The sequence below is a fragment of the Pristis pectinata genome, chromosome 1 (genome assembly GCF_009764475.1).
Source record: "Pristis pectinata isolate sPriPec2 chromosome 1, sPriPec2.1.pri, whole genome shotgun sequence".
Taxonomy (NCBI): Eukaryota; Metazoa; Chordata; class Chondrichthyes; order Rhinopristiformes; family Pristidae; genus Pristis; species Pristis pectinata.
The window spans coordinates 98,778,270-98,804,767 of NC_067405.1; the positions used below are offsets into that span (position 1 = coordinate 98,778,270).

Sequence of the window (26,498 nt, forward strand, 5' to 3'; positions counted from 1 at the left end):
ATAGAGTAGACAGCCAGCGCCTCTTTCCCCCAGGGCACCAATGCTCAATACAAAAGGGCATGGCTTTAAAGTAATGGGTGGGAAGTTCAAGGGAGATATCAGAGGAAGGTTTTTTTACCCAGAGAGTGGCTGGGGCATGGAATGTGCTGCCTGGGGTGGTGGTGGAGGCAGGTACATTTGTCAAATTCAAGGGATTGCTAGATAAGCATATGGAGGAATTTAAAAATAGAGGGATATGTGGGAGGAAGGGGTTAGATAGTCTTAGGTTTAAAGGTCGGCACAACATTGTGGGCCGAAGGGCCTGTATTGTGCTGTACTGTTCTATGATTCTATAAGGAATGATCCCCTCTGTCTCATGTGCTGATTGTTTTACATCCTCTTACATTTCTGTTGACAATTATTCATAATCTAATTAAGCTTTTAATTATCCTCCTTTTCCTTCTATCTTTTCCACCACATTCCAAACATCATCTGCAAAGGCCCGTGGCCTGAGGGGTTAGACAAACTGAATCACAACAGTGTGTTCTACACAGAAACATGGAACACAGAGAAGCAGGAGAAGGTCATTTGGCCCATCAAGCTTACTCTGCCATTCAGTGCAATTATGGCTGGTCCTCTATGGCAATACCACATCCCTGTTCCTTCCCCATATCCCCTGACACCTTCTAAATCATAGAGTCATAGTCATACTGCACAAAAATAGGCCCTTCAGCCCACCATGTCCATACCATCCTTTTTACGGCTACAGTGTTCCAATCCTTACATAGAGAAGTTGCACCAGAGAATGGAGGAGAGCAAATATTTTAAAAAGGGTTGTGAAATAAACACCACAACTGTATGTATTTGGGAAATGTTTAAATCAATAATCCAGGACAAAATTAATTGACACTTGAAAAATTATGACCAATAAATGAGTATCAGCATTAATTTGTCAAAGACAAATCACATTTGACTGAAATGATTCTTCCATTAGAGGGTGTTAATGGGGGTAGTTTGCTGATAATGTTTTGTGTTTGTAGACTCTCAAGAAGAAACAGATAATGAATTTCAACTGAAATTAAAACCCATGGGATTAAATGGTCAGTGGTATTATGGGCACACAACTGGCTAATGGGTAGGAAACAGAGAGTAGTGAAGATCACTTGGTTTTCCAACAGGCGAAATGTGAACAGTGGTGTTACACAGAGATCAGTATTAGGATCATTGTAAATGTTCATAGTATTAATGGCCTGGATCTGGGGATAGAGAAAGTAATTTCATGGTTTGTAGATGATATGAAACTCATAAATCTTGTAACAGTAAGGAGGATAGCAACAACTCTAAGCATTGACAAACAGGTGAAATGGAAATACTATGGTAGATGAATAATGCAGAAAACTGCAAATTGATACATTTTGGTAGAAAGGAAAACAAAATAGTCCAATTTTAAAGGGAGTACAGGGACAGAAAGTCATGAAAGTATATGCACATATAACCATGAAGACAGGAGGACAGGGAGAGAAGGCTTTTAGAAAAGGCATGAGGGATCTTTAATTTTATTAATCAAATCAAAAAGTAACAAATTTATGCCAAGCCTTTATAAAACTCATGATAGGCTTCAGCTGGGATATTACTTTCAATTCTGGGCACAAGAGTTTAGGAAGAATATCAGGGTTTTAGAGAGGGTACGGAAGAAATTTCTACACTGGCACCAGGCGCAAGAGACTTCATTTCTGAGCAGAGACCAGTTGTTCCCTTCAAAACAAGAATGATAAGAGAACTGATGGAAATATTCAAAATTATGATGAATTGATGAATTATGTTGGTAGAATAAAGAATCAGTAAGTCAGCAATGAGAAGATGTGTATTTAAGGTGATTGGCAAAAGAACAATAGGCAACTGACAGAAAATATGAAGTCAGCCTTTTGTTGTGATCTAGAAGTTGCTACCTGAAGGAGCTACCTGAAGGATTGCTGGAAGCAAATTCAAAAGAAATTTGGATAAGTATTTGAATTGAAAGGTAATATTGAACTATATCTGGCAAGAACAGGGAGGTGGAATTAATTTAAAAGCTTTTTCAAAGACCATGGATTTGGTGTGTTGAGTGTCCACTTTCCCCACTGTATCATTATAATTTTGAGCTGTTTCTGCTGTTTATTAGGCATGTTCTTGCAATAAGAAAGATCAATTGGAAAGGCAATGGCAACTACACTTATTTTTTCATTTCCTTACTCCAAACCTCAACAGCAAGTGCATAGAGCAGTGGTTAATATTTGATGGTTATTTTTTTTCCACTGCTTTATTGAACAGGTAGACATTGCCTTTTTTGGCAGATTTTCCCAATGTGAGTAAACGCACAAATTATCTCAGTGATAATGTGCACACTTATACCAGTGGTTGGAACATAATTTGGATTCTTTATATACTTTGCACCTATTGTGAGCAACATGAAAAAAACTAAAAAGGAAGCAAGAAAACTTCACTGCCAGGTGTTTGTTCATGTTTTCAGTTTTTAACCCTTAAAGTCAGCTACTTTATGTATATTTACTGCATTTCTGAGTTTGTGTCTTCTGCCAAGTTGGAAATCTGCCTCAAATTTGTATCCAAGTCTTTAATATGCCTCATACTATTCTCCAGGTAGCACCTACATGGGTTTCCCTCTGAAGATTAACCATTCATCGTTATTCTTTTCTTTTCTGTCATTTTCTTGTATAGGACTATTGCTTCCTACAATCTATTTTGCTTGCAGAATACTTTGCTATCCTTGTCTCACTTTGTATCCTGATCTTTTCCTGAAGGCTGAGACAAAGCTGAAATATGTAAGAGTTGTCCTTTGGGATCTGCCTACACTTCAAGTGTGAGCTTCAGCACTGCAAGCACAAAAGAGAAATTTCTATTTGTTTGCTGGTACTAAACAGGTTCAGGAGGATTAGTTGTACACATTGAAGTTTCGAGGTGAGTGCAACTGGCAGCCAATATTCTCACACCTGTTTAGTGCTGGTAACAAAGACCATTTTTTCTCATTTGTCAGTAAGTTATTCAGCAATAAACAATCTGCTGGAGGAACAGTGAGCTAGTCTGTATAGTTTACCAGTTAAGTGTTCACTGAAGAATTCTAAATATGAACATTTAATTAATACAGCTGAATATTGTTTTATTTTCTATAGGTGATGAAAATGTCGGTGCCAGTGAAATGGATGAAAATGTTGCTGACAATGAGGTGATATAAAAGTAGATTACACTTCAATTTAATACCAGACCTTTCTAAAGTAGTCTTTATTAAAGAAGGATGAGTTTTCCAAAACTGTTGGTTCCAATTGTTCTGTTATTCTGATCTTTGGTAAACAACTTGGCCAATGCACTGGAATTTGCTGATTGATTCAAAGCAAATGACATGAAAAGGAATTTTGTTTTTATTTTATCTTTAATGATTATAGTTTCTTGCAATCAAATTTGCGTTTTCAAAATAAGTTCAGATTTGGGTGGTCCAGGAGAAGAGCTTTATGGTTAAGTAGAATGGAAGTGCGTGAACATCAAACTGTTCTTCCTCCCAGCTTATTGATACCTGCGATTTTGGACATCTTGGCTAAAAAATGCTTGCTGGTTGGAATGAAGTCAGCAAAAGGAGTGATGTTAGAAACATTTCCATCTCAATATTCATGTTGGAAATAATTTTCTTTGAGTTGCTCCTCTTTAATTATTGTGCCACTTGGTGGAAATGAAAAGGGAACTTAATATTTATGTTACAGAATGTTAATGTAATAAACTCAGAGTTAATGCTCTCATTTCCAGTGAACTACACATTGTGAGCCTTAGTTCTAGCAATTGTCGTGCTTTGGTGTCTGGTATTTTTTGCTACTTGTTTGCTATAATCTATTTTCACAGAATAAATGTGTGCTTTCCATAGTATTAATTCCAGTGAGTGATTTAATTGTTAATTTTTATCAATCGATCTATTTGGACTTTATATTTGGATCTTTCTCTACCTTTCCTTGAAAAGATGGTAGTGAACTTCTTTTTTAAAACCTGATTGTTGAGAATATTCCTACCATGTCAGCAGTATTGACACAATTGTGAATGAGCATTTTTAATACAGTTGTCCATTTCGGAAGGTGGTCAAGAGTCAATTACATTGCTGTGAGTCATGAAGTCACATACGTACCTGACCATATAACAAAGGCATTAGTGATCCACGTAGATTTTTACAATACCATAGTTTCATGTCCACTATTACTGAGACCAGCTGTTTATGGCAGATTTTTGTTTAATTAATTAACTGATTTTTTTCATTCCCCAGCTGCTGTGATGGGATTTGAATTCATCCTTTGTCACAGTTTCTCCAATAGGCTGAGCTGGCTGTCTGAATGCATGCAATCTAATATTAACGTATCATTTTCCTATCTTACCACTATTCTTGGAAACTGTTGCATTGTTACAAATTTATTTTGGACTTTTTTAATCTCTCTCCCCAGTTTTGTATTTTATTATTGCTGATAATTCTTTTGTGATTCTCTGCATTGTAAAAGTATAAGAATCAAGTGGAGACACAAGAGACTGCAGATACTGGAATCTGGAGCAACAAACAATCTCCTGGAGGAACTCAGCAGGTTGAGCAGCATCTGTGAGGTCCTGATGCAGGGTTTTGACCCAAAACGTTGACAGTTCCTTTCCTCCCACAGGTGCTGTTCGTCCCGCTGAGTTCCTCCAGCAGATTGTTTGTTGCCTTAAGAATCAAGTGCTAGGCTGTAGGTAGAAAAGGTCAATTAAAGGAGAACTTAAAATGTATTATCGACAACCCACGTACTAAAATTCTAACAAGTGCCTTATATTACTTGCAAGCATTTGAGTCTGTTGGTCATAAATATTCCAAGTGCTTTGATTATCCTTATTGGTACCTTATAAGGCTATTTGTATGAAATGCCTTAGATTCCAAGCATGTTTATACCATTTAGGCAGTGATAAAGTCCAGGTTATAGCCAATGATAATACTGTGGTGCTCTGGGTGCACCTGCTTACATCACTTACTAGGAATTATGATTCAAGATGACCATTATTCTGAAGAAAATTGAAGTAATGTTTTAAACAGGTCCATCTCAGATCTGTGTGCCATTTACAATCAACTTTGAAAAATATAAACTGCAAGCAGTAGACATGTTTAACCAAGTAAGAAGCATCTGCATTGTAGAGTCATCACGGATACCGATATTAATGCATGCCAAAAGCCGGAGCCACATTTGAATGGTTGTGGAACAATTGTGGTACAATGTCTACAAGGTGCTCATAATGCCTGCATTTTTGAATGTCTGTGAGATTTGTACTGACCAATGTCACTGTATTTTGAAACTCAATAGTTTTCATTTGTAAAGATAAAATAGCAATTTTTTAATGGCAGGACAGGATTCCAAGCAATACTATTATTGAGATGTGTAGTATTATAGGTAATGAAGTAATGTTGTTTCTCTGGAGTTACACTGTGTTGGTCATGTGAATACATGCAACATGCATGCATTCCAAAAATTCTACTACGCTGTCACCCACAAAAGAGACAGTGCTCTGAGGAAGTTCTGAAAAACAGAAGAGGTACAGAACTAACCTGAAGACTTCTGGCATCGAAGCTTGGAACTGGGAACAATCTCAAAGGAGAGTGTTACATAATGGCAACCTGAAAGATTGTTCCTCATGATTCTGAGAGTCAGCAAGGCAATGTATTAGCCTCAGACCTTTACAACTGAGCCACTAAAGTGATATGTCCAGCCTTGCATACAAGGATCCATTGCTTCACTCAGATGAATAAGTTCCAGTTGGTCAGTGGTTCAGTCCTTGACCTGAAAAGACTGGACATCCTGAGGTTCCTTTCTGTACAATAAACTGAGGGATGACATGATAGAGATGAAGAGATGTTTCCACTTCCTAGGAAAACCAGAACTAGGATCCATAAATATAGATAGTCAATATTAAATTAATAAGGAATTTGGAAGGAAGGGGTTTATTCAGAAAATGATTAGAATGTGGAGTTATCGACATAAAGTGTAATTGTGATGATTAGGATAGATGCACTTGTGAGAAAGCCAGGTACACACATGATGGGGAAAGTAGGTGTAAGTTCTGATCTTTTACCAAGCCTTTCATGTTACTCAAAGAGAATACATGGAAATGTGGTAAGAGCTAGAACCTGTACCCATTCATACTGGGCCCAATGCAGAGGATCCAGCCCACCCCCTAAACTCAGTGTCCGTAGTGCTCAGCTACCTAAATTGGCCTGGTTCAAACACAAAGGGATGATCAAGCTGACTCTTTGAACCCAAACCTCCCCCCCCCATGAAGAGATATTTAAAAATGATTCAAAACATCTGAAATTATTTTTAGAATATTAGTAAGATATTAAAAATAAATTAAAAATTAAACGTAATAGAAATTAATTAAAAGATTAGAAGTTAATTTAAAGCATTGATAAGTGGAATGTAGAAAAATAGACAAGCCACATTTCTGAACATCATTTATTCAGGATTGATGACCCCTTGACCCCTCAGATGAATGTAGTCCTGCTATTTACTCATTTAAGGGATTGAGTGCCAAGTGCACCAGGCCCTTCATCTCATTGCACTGACATCAGGCCTCCAACTTGTCTCTGATCTCTTGTCTTCCATTGTACAGGGAAAGTCAGAGAGAAACTGATCTGTGAGGAGAACATTGTTGGTGGTTCTCTACAGAGCAGTTATCTTGTGGTGAGTTTTAACTACCCCATAGTCAATGAGCAGAAAATCTGTCCTTTAATGTCCATTAAGTATATTCTTACTAGTCTGGGTTATTAACTGGACTGAGCCTTAATCTTGGCTTCTGATCCCCAACATCAACCTGAATATATCTGAAAAAGGCACTAAATACAGTAATCCCAATTGCACAGCAAAACGAAAAAATTGCATTCCATAAAAGTTTCCAACTTAGGTTTTCCTGCTTACTCCGCTCAAAATCTATCTCTTTGTATTAAAAATTCTAAAGTAAGTAAAAATTAAGACTCCATTGTTATTTGGCGGAACTTATTTTTATTCAAACTAACAAAAACAAGTAATTGTCCTATTCATTCCTTTGTAGGACTGACTTTCAATGTGCGTGTAGTGTAGCTGGTTTTAGTCACACCTGGGGCAGATCATGTTATTTTTTTATGAGGAGAATACTATTTTAAATGGAATTGGCAATGTTGATTTGGGTTAACTTTTAACTATGATAAAAGTTTCAAGTATCAAGTTAAGAGTAGGAAGGAAGTGGAAGTGAACATTTCGAGTCAAATGATAGACCTTGGAAAATTATTCGTTATGTATATTACTTATGGAAAATTTACCAAGCAACTTCATTCAGACAATGCAAAAAAAATAGTAGTTTTTTAAAGAGAATAGGCATGAAGAAAATGATGCAGAGTTGGGGATGGATTTTGGGGTGAATCTGTCTTCCCTGCATTGAAAAAACTAACATTATTATTTCCTTGCCCATAGATTCTATTAGTAATTTTGCATAGATAATATTCAATGGAAGGATTGAAGTTATAAACATACCAGGTCCAGAATGAAATATTTTGAAGAACATGAATCATGTCAAGTAAAAGACGTCTACATGAAACATAGGAAGCATCAGCTTGAAGTATTTTTGCTGAAGTGTTTATCTATGCACAAGACACCTTGATTTCTGATTTTACTTGGAATTATGATTAAGAAGTGTATTTACTAACCCAACTGATTTGGCAGTGATTTGCATGGTTATGGATTGAATGGGAGATTCATGGCTGCTTTGGACTAGACTATTTAAGGCTTGGAAAGCAGAAAGCAACAATAAAAAGGAAATGAAAGTTGAAATATCATAGGAATTTGGAAAGGAATATAAATGACCTGAAAATGTTTGCTTACATTGGTTAAGTATATCATTTTGTTTTGATAAAGCATACGTTATCATGGTAATATATGAAACAGCTATTCCAGTAGCAGAGGGAATGAATGCTTAGGGTAGTTGATGGGGTGCCACTTAAACAGGCTTCTTTGTGCTAGATGATGCTGAGCTTGTGAGTTGCTAGAACTGCAGTTATCCAGAGAAGGAGAGAGTATTCCATCATGTGCATTGTAGAGGGTAGAAAGACTTCATGGTTGGGGGGAGGCAAGTCACTCGCCATAGATTAACCAGCCTCTGACCTACAGTATTCTTGCAGCTACAGTATTTATGTGGCTAATCTAGTTGAGTTTCTGGTCAATGGTGATCCCCAGAATATTGAGAGCAGGGTCTTGGTGACGGTAAAGCCATTGAATGGCAAGGATAGGTGGTGAAATTCCCTCTTGTTGGAGGTGCTCAGTGCTTAGCACTTCTGCAGTCCAAAATTATTTGCCCATGCAAGAATATTCATCAGCAAACATCCCTATTTATGAACTTGCGATGGAGGGAAAGTTATGGATAAAGCAGCTAAAGATGGTTGGCCCAATGACGCTGCCCAGAGGAACACCTGCAGTGATGTCCTGTGGCTGGAATGATTGACCTCCAATGATCATAACCAGCCTCCTTTGAATGAGGTATGTCTCCAACCACTGGAGTGTTTTCCCTTTGATGCTATGACTTCACTTGTACCAGAGGCCCTAGATAATACACTTGATATATTCAAGGCACAATTACAAATCTTACGGCACAAAACATAGAAATACAGTGAGGCAGATAGTGACAGACTTCTAGAGAATGTAAAGACAGACAGGTCAGTGGGTGAACATACTGTATGGAAGATCAAACTTAACCACAGAGGTGTAAAATGATAATATTTCCGTAGGAAGAACAGCAGAATAAATCATAAAGGCTTTAATTCATGTTCAGAAATCTACTAAATGGACGTAAAGATCCTGGGCAAAGACAATAGAAGCAGAAAAAGTTTGTTTTGAACAGTTAGTAAAAAATGGGCCATAATTTGATTAAAATGTCCAGTTAGAATTAGGAGTATAGAAAAGATTTACTGGAATGGTTCCAGAGGTGAGGGACAGACCAGAGATGTTGGAATTGTTTTCCTTAGAGCAAGGACAGTTAAGAGAAAGTTTCAAAATCATGTAGGTCTAGAACAGTAAAGGAAGAGAAACTGTTCCCTTTAGCTGAAGGATTGAGAATTAAAAGACACAGATCTTAGGTGATTGGCAAAAGAATCAAAAGCAGCTCGAGGAAAAATGTTCCTGCATCACTGCCTACAAAGGTGATGGAAGCAGAAGCAATAATGGCTTTTAAAATGAAATTGGTTGAATACCAGATACAAGTGTATGTATAAATAAAGTTGAACTGTTCCATCTGTAATTTTTACAAGACAATGTTAGATCACTTTTAGCTCATTTCATTACATGAATTCGGATATTGTTCCTTAAACTGTGGTAAGTGAAAATGATACAGTAACACAAACAATCTGAGAGTATACGTTTGGTCAGTAGTACTGTCCAATTGCATTATTGAAATAAATATTGGAGATTTTACCATCAACATAGTCAGATGGAGAACTTCCAGAATCCACTTCTTGACTAGAACTATGTTGATATTTGAGAAAAATTAGGAAAATTATGATCGGAATCTAAATATATTAGAAATCTAAGTTGGAGGTCATTAACAGGTGATTAAGATGGCAAAAGCCATATCATATCACCAGCAGCAAATGTATGCCAAAACAATTACTGACATAGGTCCACAAACAAAATGGCTATCCTTTCCTTTCATGGAGGATAGGCTTATTGTACTCAAGGGGCACTGTTAGACAGGTGGGGGTAACTGAAAACATCTTCAAAATTTCTATATTCAGTGTATTTATTCTGGAAGCTAATGAAGGGAATTAAAAGTGTATTTTCAGACCCATTTTACATGATCAACTTTACTTTACCTTATCAAATAGCATTGAGATGTTGAATTGGAATGTGAACAAGGCTGTTGATCTGCAGATGTACTTAACACGCCAACTGAAAATATCTTCAGTCTTGAATGGATTGTCAAACACTACACAAGCAGAAAGGCTGGTTCTATATGTTTTATTGTCATGTTTGTTATAAACAGCACTGTTTGATTTGAACAGCTTTAAATGTAATATGGTTAGAAAGATGTACAAAAAAGCAACTCCTATTGATAAAAATATGTAAAAAGCAACATCTTTAATTCAGTGTGCAAAAGATTTCATACAGATAGAAACACTAACTCTAGGTAGCATTTCCTGATAAATTACTTAAATAGCATATCTACAAAATAATGAGATTTGTTTACCTGCTTAATGTTACAAGTTGCAACAGAAAAACTCAATAATTTATACAAACATTTTTCTTTTAAAAAAGAGCAATGACATACAATTGTTTGGGGAGAAAAGAACACAAGCCAGTTCGAGAACACTGGTTGCTTTTAATGTCTTTCATTACTGGGGCAATACATTTTTCTTATGTAAAAATAAATTTTTGTCTATGTACACAGCCTTTTTTTTATACTACAGTAGCTTCGAGAGACTTTAGACACGTGAGCAAGGTTTTCTGCTGCTTGATCCAAAGGTTCTTATCGATCATACAACAATGAGGTAATATTTGTACATAGAGAAGTTTCACCTTTTTCACTTTTTGGAAACCATACAGATCCATGTGTATCACATGGTTGGAAAAAAAAAGTTCTAGACTCTAAAAGGGCTACTTTGTTAGGAGCAGAATAAAGACAACTGCATCTCAAGGCCCAACAGCCTGCAAAAAACAAGATTACAGACTCCTGCAGAGTCCCCCACTTTCAGCTTCACCTATGGGCTACCCTTTTAGTTGGGCAGTGGGACAACGTTTGAACAAATAAAAAAATCCTAAACTAGCTAGCATCAATATAGAACAATGTTAATAAATAATCACTGTATTTACAATCTTAGAATGCTTACAAAGACTACGATAAACTCTCATGGATAGTCTGCCGCATTTATTTTTTAAAGTGTCCTTCAATCTTATTTCACCCAGGATAAGAAAATAAATAATTTATGACTCTTTTTTAATATCTACAGGCACAACAATTTGCCATTTTAACAAATGTTAGTTTAAGAGAAGAGCAGTCTCTCAACTGTCTACTTGTGCCTTTTTTAACCATAGTATTTGAAGCAAATGCTCCTTCCATGGAGGCTAGTATCAGTGCAGAGGAGAATGCTTGTGGACTGCTCTTCTAACTTAACTTGCCATCAGACTAGCTTCACTTGGAATAAAAGCAAGTGACAACAATCTTATCCTATAGGAGCCAAAGTTATGTTTGATCTTCCATAATTCTTCCTGGCAACAAGACCTGAAGATAGATTTTCCAGCCTCTACCTTAATCTTTCAGCACATACCTGGAGAGCTGGCTTGTTTTGATATGATTGGGGATGGGGGCAGGGTCAATGGAATTAGATTTTCATGTTACATGTAATCAACTAGCTAATTCTGCTAGTATTTACACATATTAATTTAGTAAAAGAAACAAATAAGGTCCAATACAAAATAAGTAATAGTTCCTCCATGGTTTCTTCCAGATATATTTCCACATAAGAAAGCTGTAACAGTTCTCCCACCCCCTTGCACATTCTTTTCTGTTCATTTAAACCTCAGTTATCCTTTCACCATAAAATGGCCCTCATTTCTTTTTTTAAAAAAAAATAACAGTCCACAGCAGAGATAGTCTCATTAACAGTGTGCAGTCTCCTTCCACGGGACCTCCAGCTATGAGATGTAGTAGGATTGGAATGATTAATGACTTGCTGAGTAAAGCTTTTTCCAGATGCAAGAGGTATTTTTTTTTAATGTAATTGTAATTTGCATTTGTCAGAAGTGGAAACGAGTAACTATAGTCAGTCGTGATCTAGGGAGTAATTTCCTTGCAGACATTGCTGTATTTTACATTGATAACATCCAGTGAGTTCTATCAGCCAATGCAGGTCATGTGCTTTCCGTGAATAAAACAAGGAAGAAGGAAACAATGGCCCCAGGATTTGTTCCAAGAAAATAGATAGGTGCAACACCAGTTTTTGAACATTTCCACATCCAGGACTGTTAACATTAAGAATCTGTGGGGGAAAAAAAGACAACAAAACTTTTAAAAATCCAACTCAGAAAGATCCTGATTTTTAATACACAATTATCACTTTTTCAGGTCTGCTTTGTTCTTGTTTTTGAATAATTTTACCAACATAAAGTTCACCAACCCATTCACTTTACTAGCACTTTTTGTCAGTTAGTCTTGTCCATGTTGTGTTAACAAGGAACAAGCACATATTAGTACATGTATAATTAGCACAAGGTTTAGTTATGAAATTTAGCAGTGACCTTCAATTTTTGTTTTTCCTAATAATATGGATATAACCCTTACCTCTACACTCATATTTAAGATCGGAGAAGTAAACCATTTCTTGAGAAAAGACAAAGAGACCCAACCGTCCTCCAGCATAGGTCTTGTCGTAGATTGCTCCAGAGTCTGCCATTATCTTCTTCCCTTCATACATTACAACTCTGTAATATGAATACCAAAATCTTCATCAATCTGATACAGGAAAATTACTGCAGGGTTTGTCATTGTTCAAATGAATTCCATCCTCAATTTATCTTGTGATTCAAAAGCTAATGTTATCGCAGATATTTATAAGCAAAATGAACCATTGTCAATAATGTAGCAAAATATCAAAGTGTAGGCTGTGAAGCAATTACCTGATAAATCCAGTCTTTGGTCTGTGGGTTAATTGCCATCTATAAGCTGCCTTGTCCTTCCAGCCAATGTTATGAGGATCATGCCACAAAGTTTGAACCTAATAGAGGGGAAAAAAAAAGCAAGATTTATTATTTAATTCCTTCCTAAGAATCTCAAAATTACTCTTGTACTGGCCAAATTTTATGTACTGCATATGCAGAGGTTTATTGCATCTTTTAAACAAAATGTAGATGGTTCCTACTGGCAAATATAAATACATTTTAATTTAATGCTGCTTAAATCAGGAATATTATGGAGCGAGCCAACGGTGGCAAGGGTAGCATACTTGGAAGGAAAATTATAGCTTTGAGACCAAGGTAACCAAACCTCTTCACCACTGGAGTTTTCCTTATGGGTTCATGAATCAATAGATTGATTGCTATAATTAGTCAAAACTCAATCTTTGTCATCATATAATGAAGCTACCAGAATGGGACGAGGTAAATTTGATAGCCTTTTAATACCTTGCCTTTCTGACAAGTTTCCCTAACAGGTCAGCCAGGGTTTAACTGAATGGTGAAACAGGCTTGAAGGGCCTCCTCCCATTCCCAACAGGACAAAGAGATATTCTATATTTTTAGTTGTTTTGTAATCACTTCTCTAATCCTTAACAAGTAACAATGAAAGATTCAGGTTCAAAAACTCAAGGACTACTGATTTTCACAGCAGTCTTACTATAAACTGTACCACTGACGGGCAACATAAAAAGTACTTCATTTGCAAAATATTTGTGTCATAATATTTTTGTAGATGTATTCAAAGTTCACGTACTTGTCCTGCTGTATTCCCAGTATGCCAGAGTGCATTACGCAAGTGCTCTCCTGGACCGGTTGTAGAGTTCACTACTTTGATGGAGAGGCCAGCATATCCCTGAGCTTTGGTTGGTGTATCGTGCCAGTAAGTTTGTGTGATCTGCTTCCACATTACCACATAGAAACGGCTACTGGACTGGTATCCAAAAACAAATCCAGCGTAGTCATCATCACGTTCAGTATTGATGAAGAAAGTACCACTGAAGTCAACGGCGTTGAATTCATCAAATCCTAATTGAAAAAAATAATAGGTGCTTTGAGTAAAACACTTCATTAACTATCTTTCCCAATTTGAATGTTATGAACCACATACAAAAAAGGTAGCTAGGATTATTCAGGAAGGTATTCCAAATCTAGTTACACTACGTTCTTGCTCTCTAGAGAATTACTATCCACAGAACTGTGCACTTGCGAGTCAGCCCCAGGCATCCCTTCAGACTTGTTCTGGAGGAACCAGAGTGGGAATATGAACCTGTACTTATGAGGGGCTCCTAATGCTATATTGTTGCTTGTTGCTCAAAATACCCGAGCAGCCTGGCCAACTGAAAGGGAAGGAAGGCTGGCTTAAGAATGCAATGAGGAGTCCTCTGCCAGTTACAGGACCAAGATTAACTGAGTGGAGTTCATGCCCTGCAAGCTGTACTCCACCCCCCAGGTGTCAGGAGGCCTAACCAGAGCATCCATCATTAAGGACCCTCACCATCTGGGACATGCCCTCTTCTCATTACTACCATTGGGAAGGAGGTACAGGAGCCTGAAGACCCACACTCAATGTTTCAGGAACAACTTCTTCCCCTCCGCCATCAGATTTCTGAACAGTCCATGAACCCTACCTCATTATTCCTCTTTTGTGCTATTTATTTATTTATTGGTAACTTGTAGTAAGTTTTAGGTCTTGCACTGTACTGCTGCTGCAGAACAACACATTTCATGACAATATGTCAGTGATAAAAACCTGATTCTGATTCAGAGAGCCTATGGGAAAGAAAGATACCTCAGGCCTGCTGCTGATAATTCCTCAGAGACCTGTCCCCTCACTTCCTAGATTCGCAAATTTCCAGCCCTATATTGCGGCAATGAAATTGTGGGTGCCAAACGTTTAAATGAAACCCAGAGCAAATTTTGGCTTGAACATCAAACCAGAACCATTAGCATGAAGAATCAGTTTTCCCACCTACTGTGGCCACAAGTTGTCTCAACCACACATTGGCCATTTGGTGCCATTTGTGCAAGCTTAGCACTCACCAACAGCAATGCCAGGATCACAGTTAACTGTCTGCACCAACTCTTTGCCCTTGTGTCTGACCACCCAGTTGGGGTCATTTTGCGACGTCCCCTTTGGATCCAGTGGTACCATTTGAAATTTGCGGAAGTCGGTCTCTGTGATGTCGAAGTTTTCAGGACAAACATCATAGATATCTAGGATATTGTCTCCATCAAAATCATCCTTACAAGCATCACCTCGACCATCACCTGTATAAAAGAAGTGATATTTTAAGCAGAGGTATCTGTTAAAATGTATTCCCTCCCATTAGTTAATATTTATTCCTCCCCATCTAAGTTTATAGCTAATAATCACTACTGACATAATTTTTTTTTACTCTTACCATCAGAGTCAGTTTGGTTGGGGTTGAATTTCAACCTACAATTATCCTTGTCATCAGGAATACCATCATTATCATCATCATGATCGCAGGCATCACCCCTGCCATCCTTATCGTGGTCTGCCTGGTTGGAATTGGGAATGTAGGGGCAGTTGTCCAGATTGTTCTGATGACCATCCTCGTCGATATCCTGGTTGCTGTCACATTTGTCTCCCACAAGGTCAGAGTCTGAATCAGCCTGGAATTGGTTAGCACATCCATATTAGATAACTCTGGTCATGGATAAGCATTCCATACAACTACATTTTGGCATCAAAAATATCATTGATTTACTTATTAAACAGTCATTTTACAAGCCAAAACCAAACAGATGTATATTTGGAATGCAACATTTATATAGGGAATGTGGGGAGAATAAAATGTGATTAATGTTCAAAAGGGGCTTGAAAGTCAGCATATACTCAGTGGGCCAAAGGGCCGGTTTCTGTGTTGTCTGATTTTATGACAATGAGGGACAATACTAGGCTGCTCTAATCGTGATCCAGCATTTACACAGTCAAATACACAAAATTCATTAAGCTATTGACTCTGCCTAGAGTCACTGTATTAAGTCAGTGTGAACTAATAATATTAATTAGTGTGCTGTGCGGGTTTGGATCTTTCAGCAACATGGCGTGGAGTGAAACAGTGACTTCTGGATTATTATTACAGAAGTCCATTAGAGCACCATGCATTTAAACAAAACACATTTGATGCTCACTTTGGTCCAGTCTGCAATCTCCCCAATAACTTTGACAAGGTTAGACTCATTCAGTCATTATGGTCTTTAACAGAATAATCTTAATGTCTAAACTGAACAGAGTTCTCTTAAAAGTCCTATCATAGCATCTTACTTTCTAGGGAGTTATGAGCTGCAAAAGATTCGTAACCTTGTATTTTAAAAACACAAAACATTAAAAGTCCTATCACTGATCTGCTGGAAGATACATCTGACTGGAGTGCAAAAGCTGAACTACTTAAAATTGAAGTTTATGATGGGTTCCATGGCAGACATTCAGAAAGTCAAGGTAGAGGTTTACATTTTATTACAACTTTTTGTATTCTCCAAATTGGGATTCACTGGTAATGCATGTTGACTGGGGGGAAAAAAGTCACTGCAAGGACACTCTGATGCAATTTAGGTGGAAACTGACAGAATTCTTCCATTATAATTACACAGATGTCAAATATTCTTTAAGATATTTTCTGTGCTTTTCATAGGTAATAGCAAGCAACAGTAGTGCAATTTTGAAAGATAATGTTTTCTCAAAATATTCTAATATTACAGTAGTTGGTTTGGTGGCTATAATTTAAAAAATACTTACTTGATCTGGATTGTGTTCCAGTGGACAGTTGTCACACTGATCACCAATGCTATCTAAATCTGTATCCCTCTGATCAACATTATATACATAAGGACAGTTGTCCTTCTCATTCAAAATACCTGGAAAGCAAAAAAAACCATTGTTGCAATATGGCCAAGAGGTGGTGCTTTAGGATAGACTTCCTTTCACTAGGTTTCTGTTATTATAAACTAAACTTCAGTTGGGATTATTCTCCTTATACCAGTAAAGGAAATGATGAAGTGACTTAGTGAAACTAATATTGCTTCTCTATGGGAAAAAAGACCAAGGAGAGATTTAATAAAGGCATTTCAAAATTTATCAATGGCTTTAGGTTTCATGGATAAGGAGGAAGTTATCACCAACAGAACTTAGAGTGAGAGCGAATTGTACTGCATTATGATTTTGTTTTAAAGCTTGGTGGAAACACATTCATTGGTTACTTTAAAAAGGGAATTGGAAAAATACTTGAAGAAAAGGTTGCAGGAGTAATGCAGGAAAAGCAGAAAAATGGGATTTACAGGATGGCTCTATTAGACAAACAGCATACACAGGTTGGGATATATGACCTTCTGTGACTAATTACAAGTGTTAAATCATTACTTGTGGTCTTCAACTTACAAGTAGAGCATTCTTACCATCTCCATCAATATCAATGGCACAGGCATCTCCTTCCCCATTTCCATCAGTGTCTGTCTGGTCAGGGTTATGGTTGTAAGGGCAGTTATCACAGCGATCTCCAACATCATCCCGATCATAATCGTATTGAACAGGGTTAAACAAGAATGGGCAATTGTCCTGAAAACAAATTGTTGTATGATTAGGTTGAAATACAAGTTTTAAATAGAAGGTCAGTGCTCACTTAAATACAGTCTACTTCATCAACTTAGTTTGGAAAAGTGTTCTTTAAAACACTCCATTATTCAAATGAAATCTAGAGGGACTGTCTTGGACACCCAGGAGTCAGATTGCTGGAATGCTGGTGTTTGCTTGTGAAGCTGTTACTGTCTCACAGAATCTGCCAATGTGGGTATGAAAACACAGCCTAGAGTCAGAAGTAACCTCCCTTTTAAATGATCTTGCACTCTGCAAATAGGTTTCTCAGGTACCCAGACAGTTTTGCCAGCTGTATGCTATGTGTTCAGAATACAGAGCTCCCAGTGAATCTTGCCTTCATTCTGTAATTATTTTTCTTCTGAGTTAGTGTCATAGGGCAAAATGTGTTTTCTGTTAGTATTGTCTGCCCTTTCAGAAATAGCATGGTGTAGAATATCTTTCAAGACCTACCCTCTCATCTGGAATGCCATCATTATCATCATCGTTATCACAGGCATCTCCAATTCCATCTTTATCATGGTCTTCTTGTCCCGAGTTGGGGAGGAATGGGCAGTTATCCTATAAATCAAAAAAAAAATCGCACTTTAGCTGTGAACAATAATACTTGAAGATCTGTCAATTTAATTTCACAGAAAGATGCCACTGCAGGAATTAATGTTTTCAGACATTTTCTCTTTGATTCCATTTAAAAGCTACCTGTCTAACAAAAATGTTTGCACATCCAAGCAGAACAGACTATTATAACTAATACTAAATGGACAGCTGACAGAAGTTTCTTACATAAACCACACCCTATCCTTTTCCTGTTATTACACAGGATTTATTACATCATAAACTGGCAAGGTAATTCCATACATTTCATTCCTTAAATTTGTGTTACTTCAAAATACTTCCTGATTCAAGGATTAAAATTTCTGCAGTAAAGTCCATGTTATGGACTGTGTCGCATCACACAGTAGAACTGAAACACCACGTTGAATTTAAGACCATGAGTTAATGAGCCTGAGATGTTGAAGAAGAATGTCAGGAAGCTCTTAATATAGAAGTGTTTCCAGTTTACCTTTTTGCAGTGGTAAGTTGCATTGGCAACACAGGTGAGATCTTTATTTGGCCAACCATCCAGGTCGGTATCTTCTCCACAGATGATGCCGTTACCAGCAAAGCCAGGCCTACATTCACAGCGGAACATCTGGTCACTGAAGACACCAAGGTAAATACACTTGGCGTGTTTGTTGCAGTTGTTTGTCTTATCTTTGCAGGGGTTGCGTGGCTCACAGATCTATGTATATATAAAAAAAACATTATCTATTCACTTGCATATCTAATATAATCACACTTTTATTTTCCAATATTTCTGGTGATGTCTTGTTTTACATACAATTTATATTGCATTTGCTTTTTCTTTGAAACAGAAAGAAATGCCACAGATTAATTGTCATTAAGTTTTTTTTAACCTCACCTGCTTGTTCTTTGTAGCCTCCTCAATGCCTCTGCCAAATGGTTGATTGCCAGTGTACCGTGCTGGACAGGGCAGGCAGTTGTAACCGGGCTCTGTGTTTTCACACCTGTGCTCTCCATTTACATGAAAGCAGGTGTCAGGTACATCCATGCACTGCAAGAGATTCAAAAATTGATATACAGACAAGAATCTAGGATGTGCATAAATATGCAGTACTGACTAAAAGTCAGTAAACACTTACCTCATTAATGTCCTCACAGTGAATGCCATCTCCTTTGTAACCAGACGGGCATGGACCACACTCCCAGGAGCCGTCTGGGAAGCTGGTGCATTTGCTCTGAGCAAAGCATGGATTTGATAGACATCCATCTGTCATATAGATGAATTTGCACATGAGCCATTGACTATTTGTTGTGTAAAGTTACAGTAAAGATATAGTTGGAACAAAATAAAGACTGTGACCTTATTAATGTAATTAAGCTGTAGACAAATAGAAAACTTGCAAGCTTACCAATTGGGCACTCTAGTTTGTTGCAAAGCTGTGTCTCCCGAGGTTCCCCCACACAGTTCTTGCCTCCATGCTTGGGTGCTGGACTGTCACAAAGACGTGTGCGTTTCTGTATTCCTCCTCCACAGGTGACGGTACAAGAGTTCCATGGTGACCAGATACCCCAGTTTCCATCAACTGAAAAACGAAACAAATGCTTTAGAGGACTTTGCACTGCCAATTGTCTCAAGACTGTTTTCAGCTTTTTGACCGGTAAGGGGTTTGATAAATAATTCCACAAGTACAAAACCACGCAGCCTAAGCAAATACTCACTTGGGCATGGAACCTGTTCACATTTTTCGGTTTCCCTCTTCTTTCCCACACATTCTTTGCCACCCATTTGCGGCATTGGTGAGTTACACAGGCGGATTCGAGTGATCACTCCAGTACCACAGCTCACTGAACAAGATGACCAAGGGGACCAATAACTCCAACCGCCATCTTGCTTGACTGGAACAGAAAAAATATTAAAACCTATTGTTAGATGGCTGGGTAACTCATTGTCTCAGTTCAATAGGAAGTGAACTAAATTCAAGAATTAAACCAGCATTCTGGACAGATACAAGTTAAGATGTGTCACAATGGTAATATTTTTACTACCCATTTTATATAGCAGTATTTTTACCGGTTTTGGTGATTATTATTCCAGCTCTCTAACTGTGACATTGCCTGTTGACATTTTACACAGACTTGCCCAGAGTGGACTCAGTTTACTTTGTGAAGAAACATTTCCCAAGTTTACTCAGCTTGGTCAGCCAAGGTTCATGCTCTTGTGCAAGAGGGAAGAAACAGAACTGTGTGTCTGCTCTTGCAGGTGCACAGTTGTGCTTATATTTAAAATTCAGCCCCAACATCACATTGCCTTTGTACATGCAAGCAAAGTTGTGGGGGATGGGGAAGGGTGGGAGATAGGAAAGAAAACTTACATCTCTTGTCACATTCTTCCAAGTGGCAACTGCGAGTCTGAACAGAGGTCCCATGACAGTCGTTATTAATCCGATCACAGGACCGACCTCGCTGCTGAGTTCCAATACCACAGGTGACAGAACAATGAGTCCATTCAGACCACGGAGACCAGCCAGCCTCGGATTCATTCGGAATTGCTGTAAGAGATTAAGTGCATGTCAAATGCAGTCTCAAAAATGAAAGGAATTGTGATCTGGAGTATCCTAAAGCAATGTTTAAACTGTAAACTAACCATATTGTAAAGTCTGTGCTTCCTTATTTTCACCAACCTCCGGCAACTGCTAACACCCACAGAAGCATGTTGGGTGAGGTCTGTTATCTTTCTAATTGCATCTAGTCTCAATCCTCAATGTCCTTGGTTAAGGGAGAAGCCAAAATTCCACATGAAATATTAAGTAATCCCTTTTCATCTTGGCTGGAAAATTAGGAGTTCTTCCAATTAGAGTATGGGTAATCTGCAGAACATAGATGCCATTCCAAAAGGAATACCAAGTCTAGTTATGTTGCTGTGTCTCAAAGCTTTTCTGATGGGATTCATGGGGATGTCACGACACAAATACCCATAGGTAATGTTTCATAAGTAGCTCCCAATTTTGTCCAATGCATCCCACAAAGAGAAGTTAAAAATTTAAATGCAAATTGGAATATTTGCTGCCTAATCTGATCGTTTATAAAAATGTCACCTTTAAATTGGGAAAAGAAGTACCTCCGTCGCAGGCACTTTTCCAAAAAGTTGTATGAATTGGAATCTACCTAATATTGATCACTTTTAATGTTGTCTCCCACTAACTCCAGCCCCCAGTACTCAAACCTAGCATTAGGTTTCATATAATTTAGGTTACTGTTCACCAGGACGTACATGGGCATCGGGCACAGCATTCCCCATCTGGGACCACGGCATCAGCGCAGGATACAGTAGGGCAGGAAATCCTTTGGCAAAAGGTGACAGATGACTGAAAAGAAGAAAAACAAGGTGAGCAAGTGGCTTCAGTGGTAGCAAATGTTTGTGAACAAGTACCTGACAACACAGAGGACTGTCTGAGCTAACACAAAACCAGTTGGTTAAAATGTGTTTTTAATTTCCCAAATCTGTATTTATGAGTTGCTTTGGCCTTCAGCTAGAAAGTGCTGGAGGCTGAATAATGTCATGCGCCAGAAAGGGAATGCATAATGACTACAGGAACTGCATGGAAGCCTTTCTAACTACTTGGAATCACCAAGTACACAATTTATTAATGGATATTTTGAAAATTGCATGCTTGATTATTAAATAGTGCCCATCCAACATACTTTTGGTGATTTACATCATTATTTGGAAACATACAGGAACTGAACTGTATGGATAAATCTGCTCTCATAGAAATGAGAGCTTCAGTTTTGTTTTTTTTTGGGTGGGGGGGGGGTGGGGTTAGTCTTTTTTATGTAGTTCCAAGCTAATACAATGCTATTTGGCACTGATCTTCCCCTCCTGAGGATATTGCCAGAGACAGCATTTCCCTACAGACACTCAAATACTACAGAGCATAAACACTAATAGTCCATTTCATACAGACAAATAGTCCAAATAGCAAAAACTATGGATATTTTTTCAAGGAACTATTGCAGCATTGGCAGTGGCTGGAGCTACTGCTCTAGAATACTGGCTACTGCCCTAGAATACTGGCTCCTGCCAAACCAGTAGATTTCCATTAGAAAGCTGTCTCTGAATAACTTCATTTTCCTTCACACAATACAACTTTGTAAGTGGCTGCTTCAGTATGGTAACTTACAAACTTTGGGATCATTTGATTTGGAAGACAAAAGGAAGTTGCATTTGGGCTGGGTTCAGGTGTTGCATGTTTATACCTGGCAAGTGCAGTCCGTGCAGTTGTCCACTTTCCAATGAACCTTGTCTTTGTACATCATGCCATTGTGAATGCACCCTCCAATTTGCCTGATTCCAATCTTTTCTGCAATCAGTTCATTTTCTGCAGTCTAGAGAAGCAAATGGAATTAATTACAATACCTAAAGGCTTAAAAGGGTATTATTTCTAAAACACTATTTTACTTTCCTTACCAATTTCTGGACGTTGTCAACCAATTGGGTGACCATGGTCCTGAGAGCTTGAAGTTCAGTGAACATGTTGGATAGTTCCTCGCAGGAGATGCCGCAGATGGTCTGAAGGTCCTTGGCTTTGTGACCATAAAAATTGGTCCGGATGGCTGGGCTTTCAGAGCCCCCAATTGGTAAAGACACGATCCCACGTGTGGCTGGAAGAGAAGATTCACCAGGTCACCATTCAGTGCAACGCAATGCCAAATGTTTCAGCAAAGGCAGCGCACGGTTTCTCTTAAAGGTCTCAGTGACTTGCGTGGGTGTAGGATGCAACTATCAGACCTCCCCACTCACACGACGAACCTGTGCTCCGTGAGGTTATCAACTCTTATAAGCACCGGCTCGACTTCGCTAAAAAAATGCATCACTGGCTTGGCGATTGCCCTCGGACCCACTGAGTGAAAAAGATCTCCCCTTTGTGACTGTTGGCTACTGATTAAGCGACAGCCCAGAGTTGACTGTTTGGGCCAACGTACAAGGCGGCTCACTGGCCGCGTTACTGCAAGTTCAAAGTGTGGCAGCGATATGGGAAGCGACTACAGACAACGGCGTGCATCGAGTTTTCCTGGACGCGATTCATGACAAATACTTACAACTGTAACAGCCCTTGTTCAATAGGATGGTCTCCATGTCGGTCCCAAACACAAAACGGACGTTCTGTAGGACTCCCTGTGTCAGAAAGAAGGAACAAACACCGTTCGAGCTGCTTCAAACCCTACTTATGGTCTCTCCTCTGAATTTCGGTTTAACGCGCAAATCTAGCATTTTATGAGAACTCCCACGTGGCACCGCTATATGAAGTTAGCTCTCCGTCCTTGATTCTGCAAACTTTTTCCAAACCATTTCAGCGGACAGCAAGGAAATATTTCCCCAGCCTTCTGGCCGTGTCCAACCTTTCCCGTGGAGTGCGGGCGCCGTCTGTCTCCAACTCGCCCTTTGTCCTCCCCGCTCTCCCTGTCTCTGCCGCCGCCCTCCCCGTCCACCCCCCCCCCCTCTCTCTCTCCGCCTACCTGTATGCGCGCCTGCCGCCCCACCTCGCTCATACCTGGAAGTTGTTCCCGAGACCCTTTCCTCCTTTGGCCAGCCTCAGTTTGTAGTCGCCGTACTTCAGCACTTTGTGGATGGCTTTCTCCAGCTCCACTTGGTTGACCTTATCACATCCCACATACAGCGTGGCCACGTCCTCTTGCACGAACAAGGTCAGGTTCTTCCAGCGGGCATTGGCGAGGTGGGCGTCGGTGATGGACACCATGCTTTGATTGCCCCCGATGGTGATGGTCAGATCGAGGGTGTTGGCTTTCCCGTTGGACAGGATCTCGAAGAGGCGGGTGCCATCCACAGAGTCGATGGCCACCAGGGTGCCTCGGGTCTTCTTCATCTGCCGCAGGGTGGCGAGGAAGATGAATCCCCTCTCCTGCTGAATGTGGTCGATCAGGTCCCTGAAGCTGTGGTCCGAAACCGGGCTGATGGTGTCGGGGTTGAGGATCCTGTACGCTGGGCTGTTAGACTCGGGACCCCTGACCATGTGCACCCCAACGTTTTTGCGTGTGAGCCCAGTGACATCGAACAGGTCGAACACACCATCCGCTCCTGTATCTGTAAAAGGGGTGGGGGGGGGGGGGGGAGAGAAGAAATAGTTGGCGGGGTGAGGGAGACGGGGCCAAATTCAATCTTAAAATTGTTCTCCAGGTAGGAGAACCCAGCCCGCCCGTCCCAACCAGCGTGGGATACAAAACCCAACTCACCTTGGATCCTCTTTGCCGAGCAGCCAACGGTCATTAACAGTAGGAAGAGTCCTTGGAGAAGCTTCATTTTAGCAGAGGGGCTCACTACCTAGCGTAAAAGAAGAGGGGTGGGGGGAGGATTTGTTTTAGCTGCTTATAATTTCCAACAATGAAATCAGTTTTAACCATTAAAATGCAACTCGCTGGCCGTGTTATTACAGCCTAACTTTCACTGACCAGTACTCTTGTAATCTCCGGGTGAACCGAACGGTATCACTGTAATAGTTCCGCGTAAGGCAAGAGGTGCCAGTGGCAAATCCTAAGTGGAACAAGTTCTAGTGCAGAAGCGGGTACCCTGAGTGACCAAAGACTTGGAGCGATGCTTGCCTTTCCCCCTTGGCCACTTGTGCAGAGGCAACCCCTGAAGCTGAGGATGCCGAAGATCGCTACTACTGTGGAGCCTGAGTGCGTTCCTTTAAATACCCTCTCACATTCCTTACATTCAGCATCTGCCAATCACCAGCAGCCTGGGAGGAAGCGAGCTTGTGTTTATTCAGTTACCTCACAACAAGAGGGATACAGTTCCAAAGGAGGCAGACCGCGGCGAGGAAAGCAATTAGGCGGATTCCAGTGGACTGGAGCCAAAATACTCAAATAATGTTACAGAAAAATTCGAGCCAGGCTGAGCCCTAATCAATTAATCCACATTTTCACCTTAACCCAGACAGTCCTTTTCAGCAGTCTCTCTCTCACACACACACACTTAGTTTAACAAAACTTTAAAACCTTGCATTACAATACTTTAAGTCTTCTATCATAGAAATGTGATGAAATGTTCAAGAAGAAAAAAAAGATTTTAAAATATGTCAATGAATTTGGGCGTTTCCGGCAAATTATGAGTATGTTTAACACTTCAAAAATTAGAATTTGCGAGTCCATCCAGTGCGGATAATCTGGAGATTGCGGACTGATTTTGAATCCTCCACTAGGGGGAAGTGTGTCGCCTGATTTCGAGCGGTGCGCAGCGTCTGACTGGAGTTTCAGTGACTCACCTCCAAGTCAGACGGTGCGAGTATTTCACACCGGAAGTCCAAACTCCACTTCATGAGTCTCGCACCAGAAATTGTCTTCGAATACATTCACCTGATACATTGGTCGAGCAAACAGAGACACGGACTTTTTATTTATTTACTTAATGCGATACAAAGAGTGGAGAGTAATCCATTAATCAATCACAGAACAACTTTATAATGCTAGTAATGTTACTTTTTAGGTGCAGAAAATACATTTCAATAAATATGTAAAAACAATTCTATGTACGTAATTGGAAGCAATCATATAAATTCAATTTTTGTGCTATTTTACTTATTTGGTTTTCCAGTTGTGCTATACGTCATTGGGGAAAAATCTGATCCAGGAAATAGTTTTTGACGTCGGTGCATTTTTTTCTTGGCTGTTGCAGTAGAGACGGAGCCAGAGCCGACCTGCTTCATCAGAATGTTATGGCACCGCGTGAATGTCTGCCCCCTGCCCCTTTTCAATGCCCCGTGCCCAACACTCAACAACTCAGGTCTTACGCACGGGCAAAATTTTCACCAATGCAATTTCTTCCTTTAATATATGGGTTTCAATTATATCCAAGCACCGTTATGCACTCATCGATCGGTTTAAAGGAGGATTAGCGAACAACGTAGAATGTTTACCAAAGCCAAACACGTTCACTCCACAGTTTGTGTGAATTTCTTGTCCTTCTTAACCTTGTCAAAGGGTTAAAAATCTCAATTGAAGCGCTGAGGTTTTACTTTCCAGCCAAATACGGAAGGTGAGCATGGAGTGAATTGGGGTAGTGAGAGAAGGTAAATAGCTCTCAAGGCATCACTGTCCCCGAGTAACTGTCCTCCTCAAATACCTCTCATTCAGATGGATTCACATGCCATACCAGCCCTGGGCAGGGTGGTGTGCCCCTCTTATTGTGTGTCTATCCATGAATGGGTGTCAACAGCCATGTGGTGAAGAGGACAGACTCTGTGTGTGTTTGTGGGGGGGGGGGGGTGTGGTGGTGGTGAGGAACGTTGCCCTCTATAAGTCTGTGCGCCCTAGAACAGATGCTGCCCTGGGATGAACAACTAAGCTTCCTCTCACCAGATGCCTCTGATAAGCCTTACATTGATTCTACCCCAGTAGATGCAACTCCGCTAAGGATTTCTGAGATTGGATCGTCACCCTGCAATGGAGACTGCTACATAAGATAACGGAGGACCTTATTAAGATAACAGGCAGTGAAAATGGAACAAATAGACACATTTTGGGCTTAACAGCTAGAGGTCACGCATCTGCTGAAGTAGTCTGAGTAAGGGTATGTTATTTAAATCGAA

General features: G+C 39.5%; 2 protein-coding genes across 3 annotated transcripts in view; one reads left to right on the plus strand and one right to left on the minus strand.

Annotated features, from left to right (window-relative positions):
- The window catches only part of fsip1 (fibrous sheath interacting protein 1), a 624,412-nt gene that overhangs the window by 307,274 nt on the left and 290,640 nt on the right, over nt 1-26,498 (plus strand). Inside the window, exon 13 of one of the 2 annotated variants that reach the window (XM_052010197.1) lies at nt 3,147-3,199. In XM_052010197.1, the coding sequence (XP_051866157.1) occupies nt 3,147-3,199 (53 nt within the window). Of the gene's footprint in view, nt 1-3,146; nt 3,889-26,498 lie in introns of those variants that run through there. The other variant, XM_052010206.1, reaches the window with a different exon arrangement.
- thbs1b (thrombospondin 1b) lies at nt 9,988-24,576 on the minus strand. The gene is made up of 22 exons (XM_052010184.1): nt 24,361-24,576; nt 24,145-24,232; nt 23,445-23,995; nt 22,993-23,068; nt 22,361-22,554; nt 22,150-22,278; nt 21,164-21,257; nt 20,265-20,441; nt 19,612-19,788; nt 19,302-19,475; nt 19,032-19,159; nt 18,791-18,943; nt 18,392-18,610; nt 17,782-17,889; nt 17,133-17,292; nt 16,477-16,595; nt 15,116-15,350; nt 14,754-14,981; nt 13,468-13,739; nt 12,657-12,754; nt 12,322-12,461; nt 9,988-12,019 (listed from the first exon to the last, which is right to left on the minus strand). Exons 2-22 carry the CDS (start codon nt 24,209-24,211, stop codon nt 12,012-12,014), a joined length of 3,507 nt encoding a protein of 1,168 aa, XP_051866144.1. The 5' UTR covers nt 24,212-24,232; nt 24,361-24,576; the 3' UTR covers nt 9,988-12,011.

Excerpts from the sequence above, each read along its gene's own strand:
- thbs1b (XM_052010184.1), bottom strand. The coding sequence starts at position 24,211 with ATGAAGCTTCTCCAAGGACTCTTCCTACTGTTAATGACCGTTGGCTGC. Across the intron at positions 16,596-17,132 it reads CATTGATATTGATGGAGATG|GTATTTTGAATGAGAAGGAC; the intron begins GTAAGAATGCTC and ends TTTGCTTTCCAG. Across the intron at positions 15,351-16,476 it reads TGGAACACAATCCAGATCAA|GCTGATTCAGACTCTGACCT; the intron begins GTAAGTATTTTT and ends AACCAATTCCAG.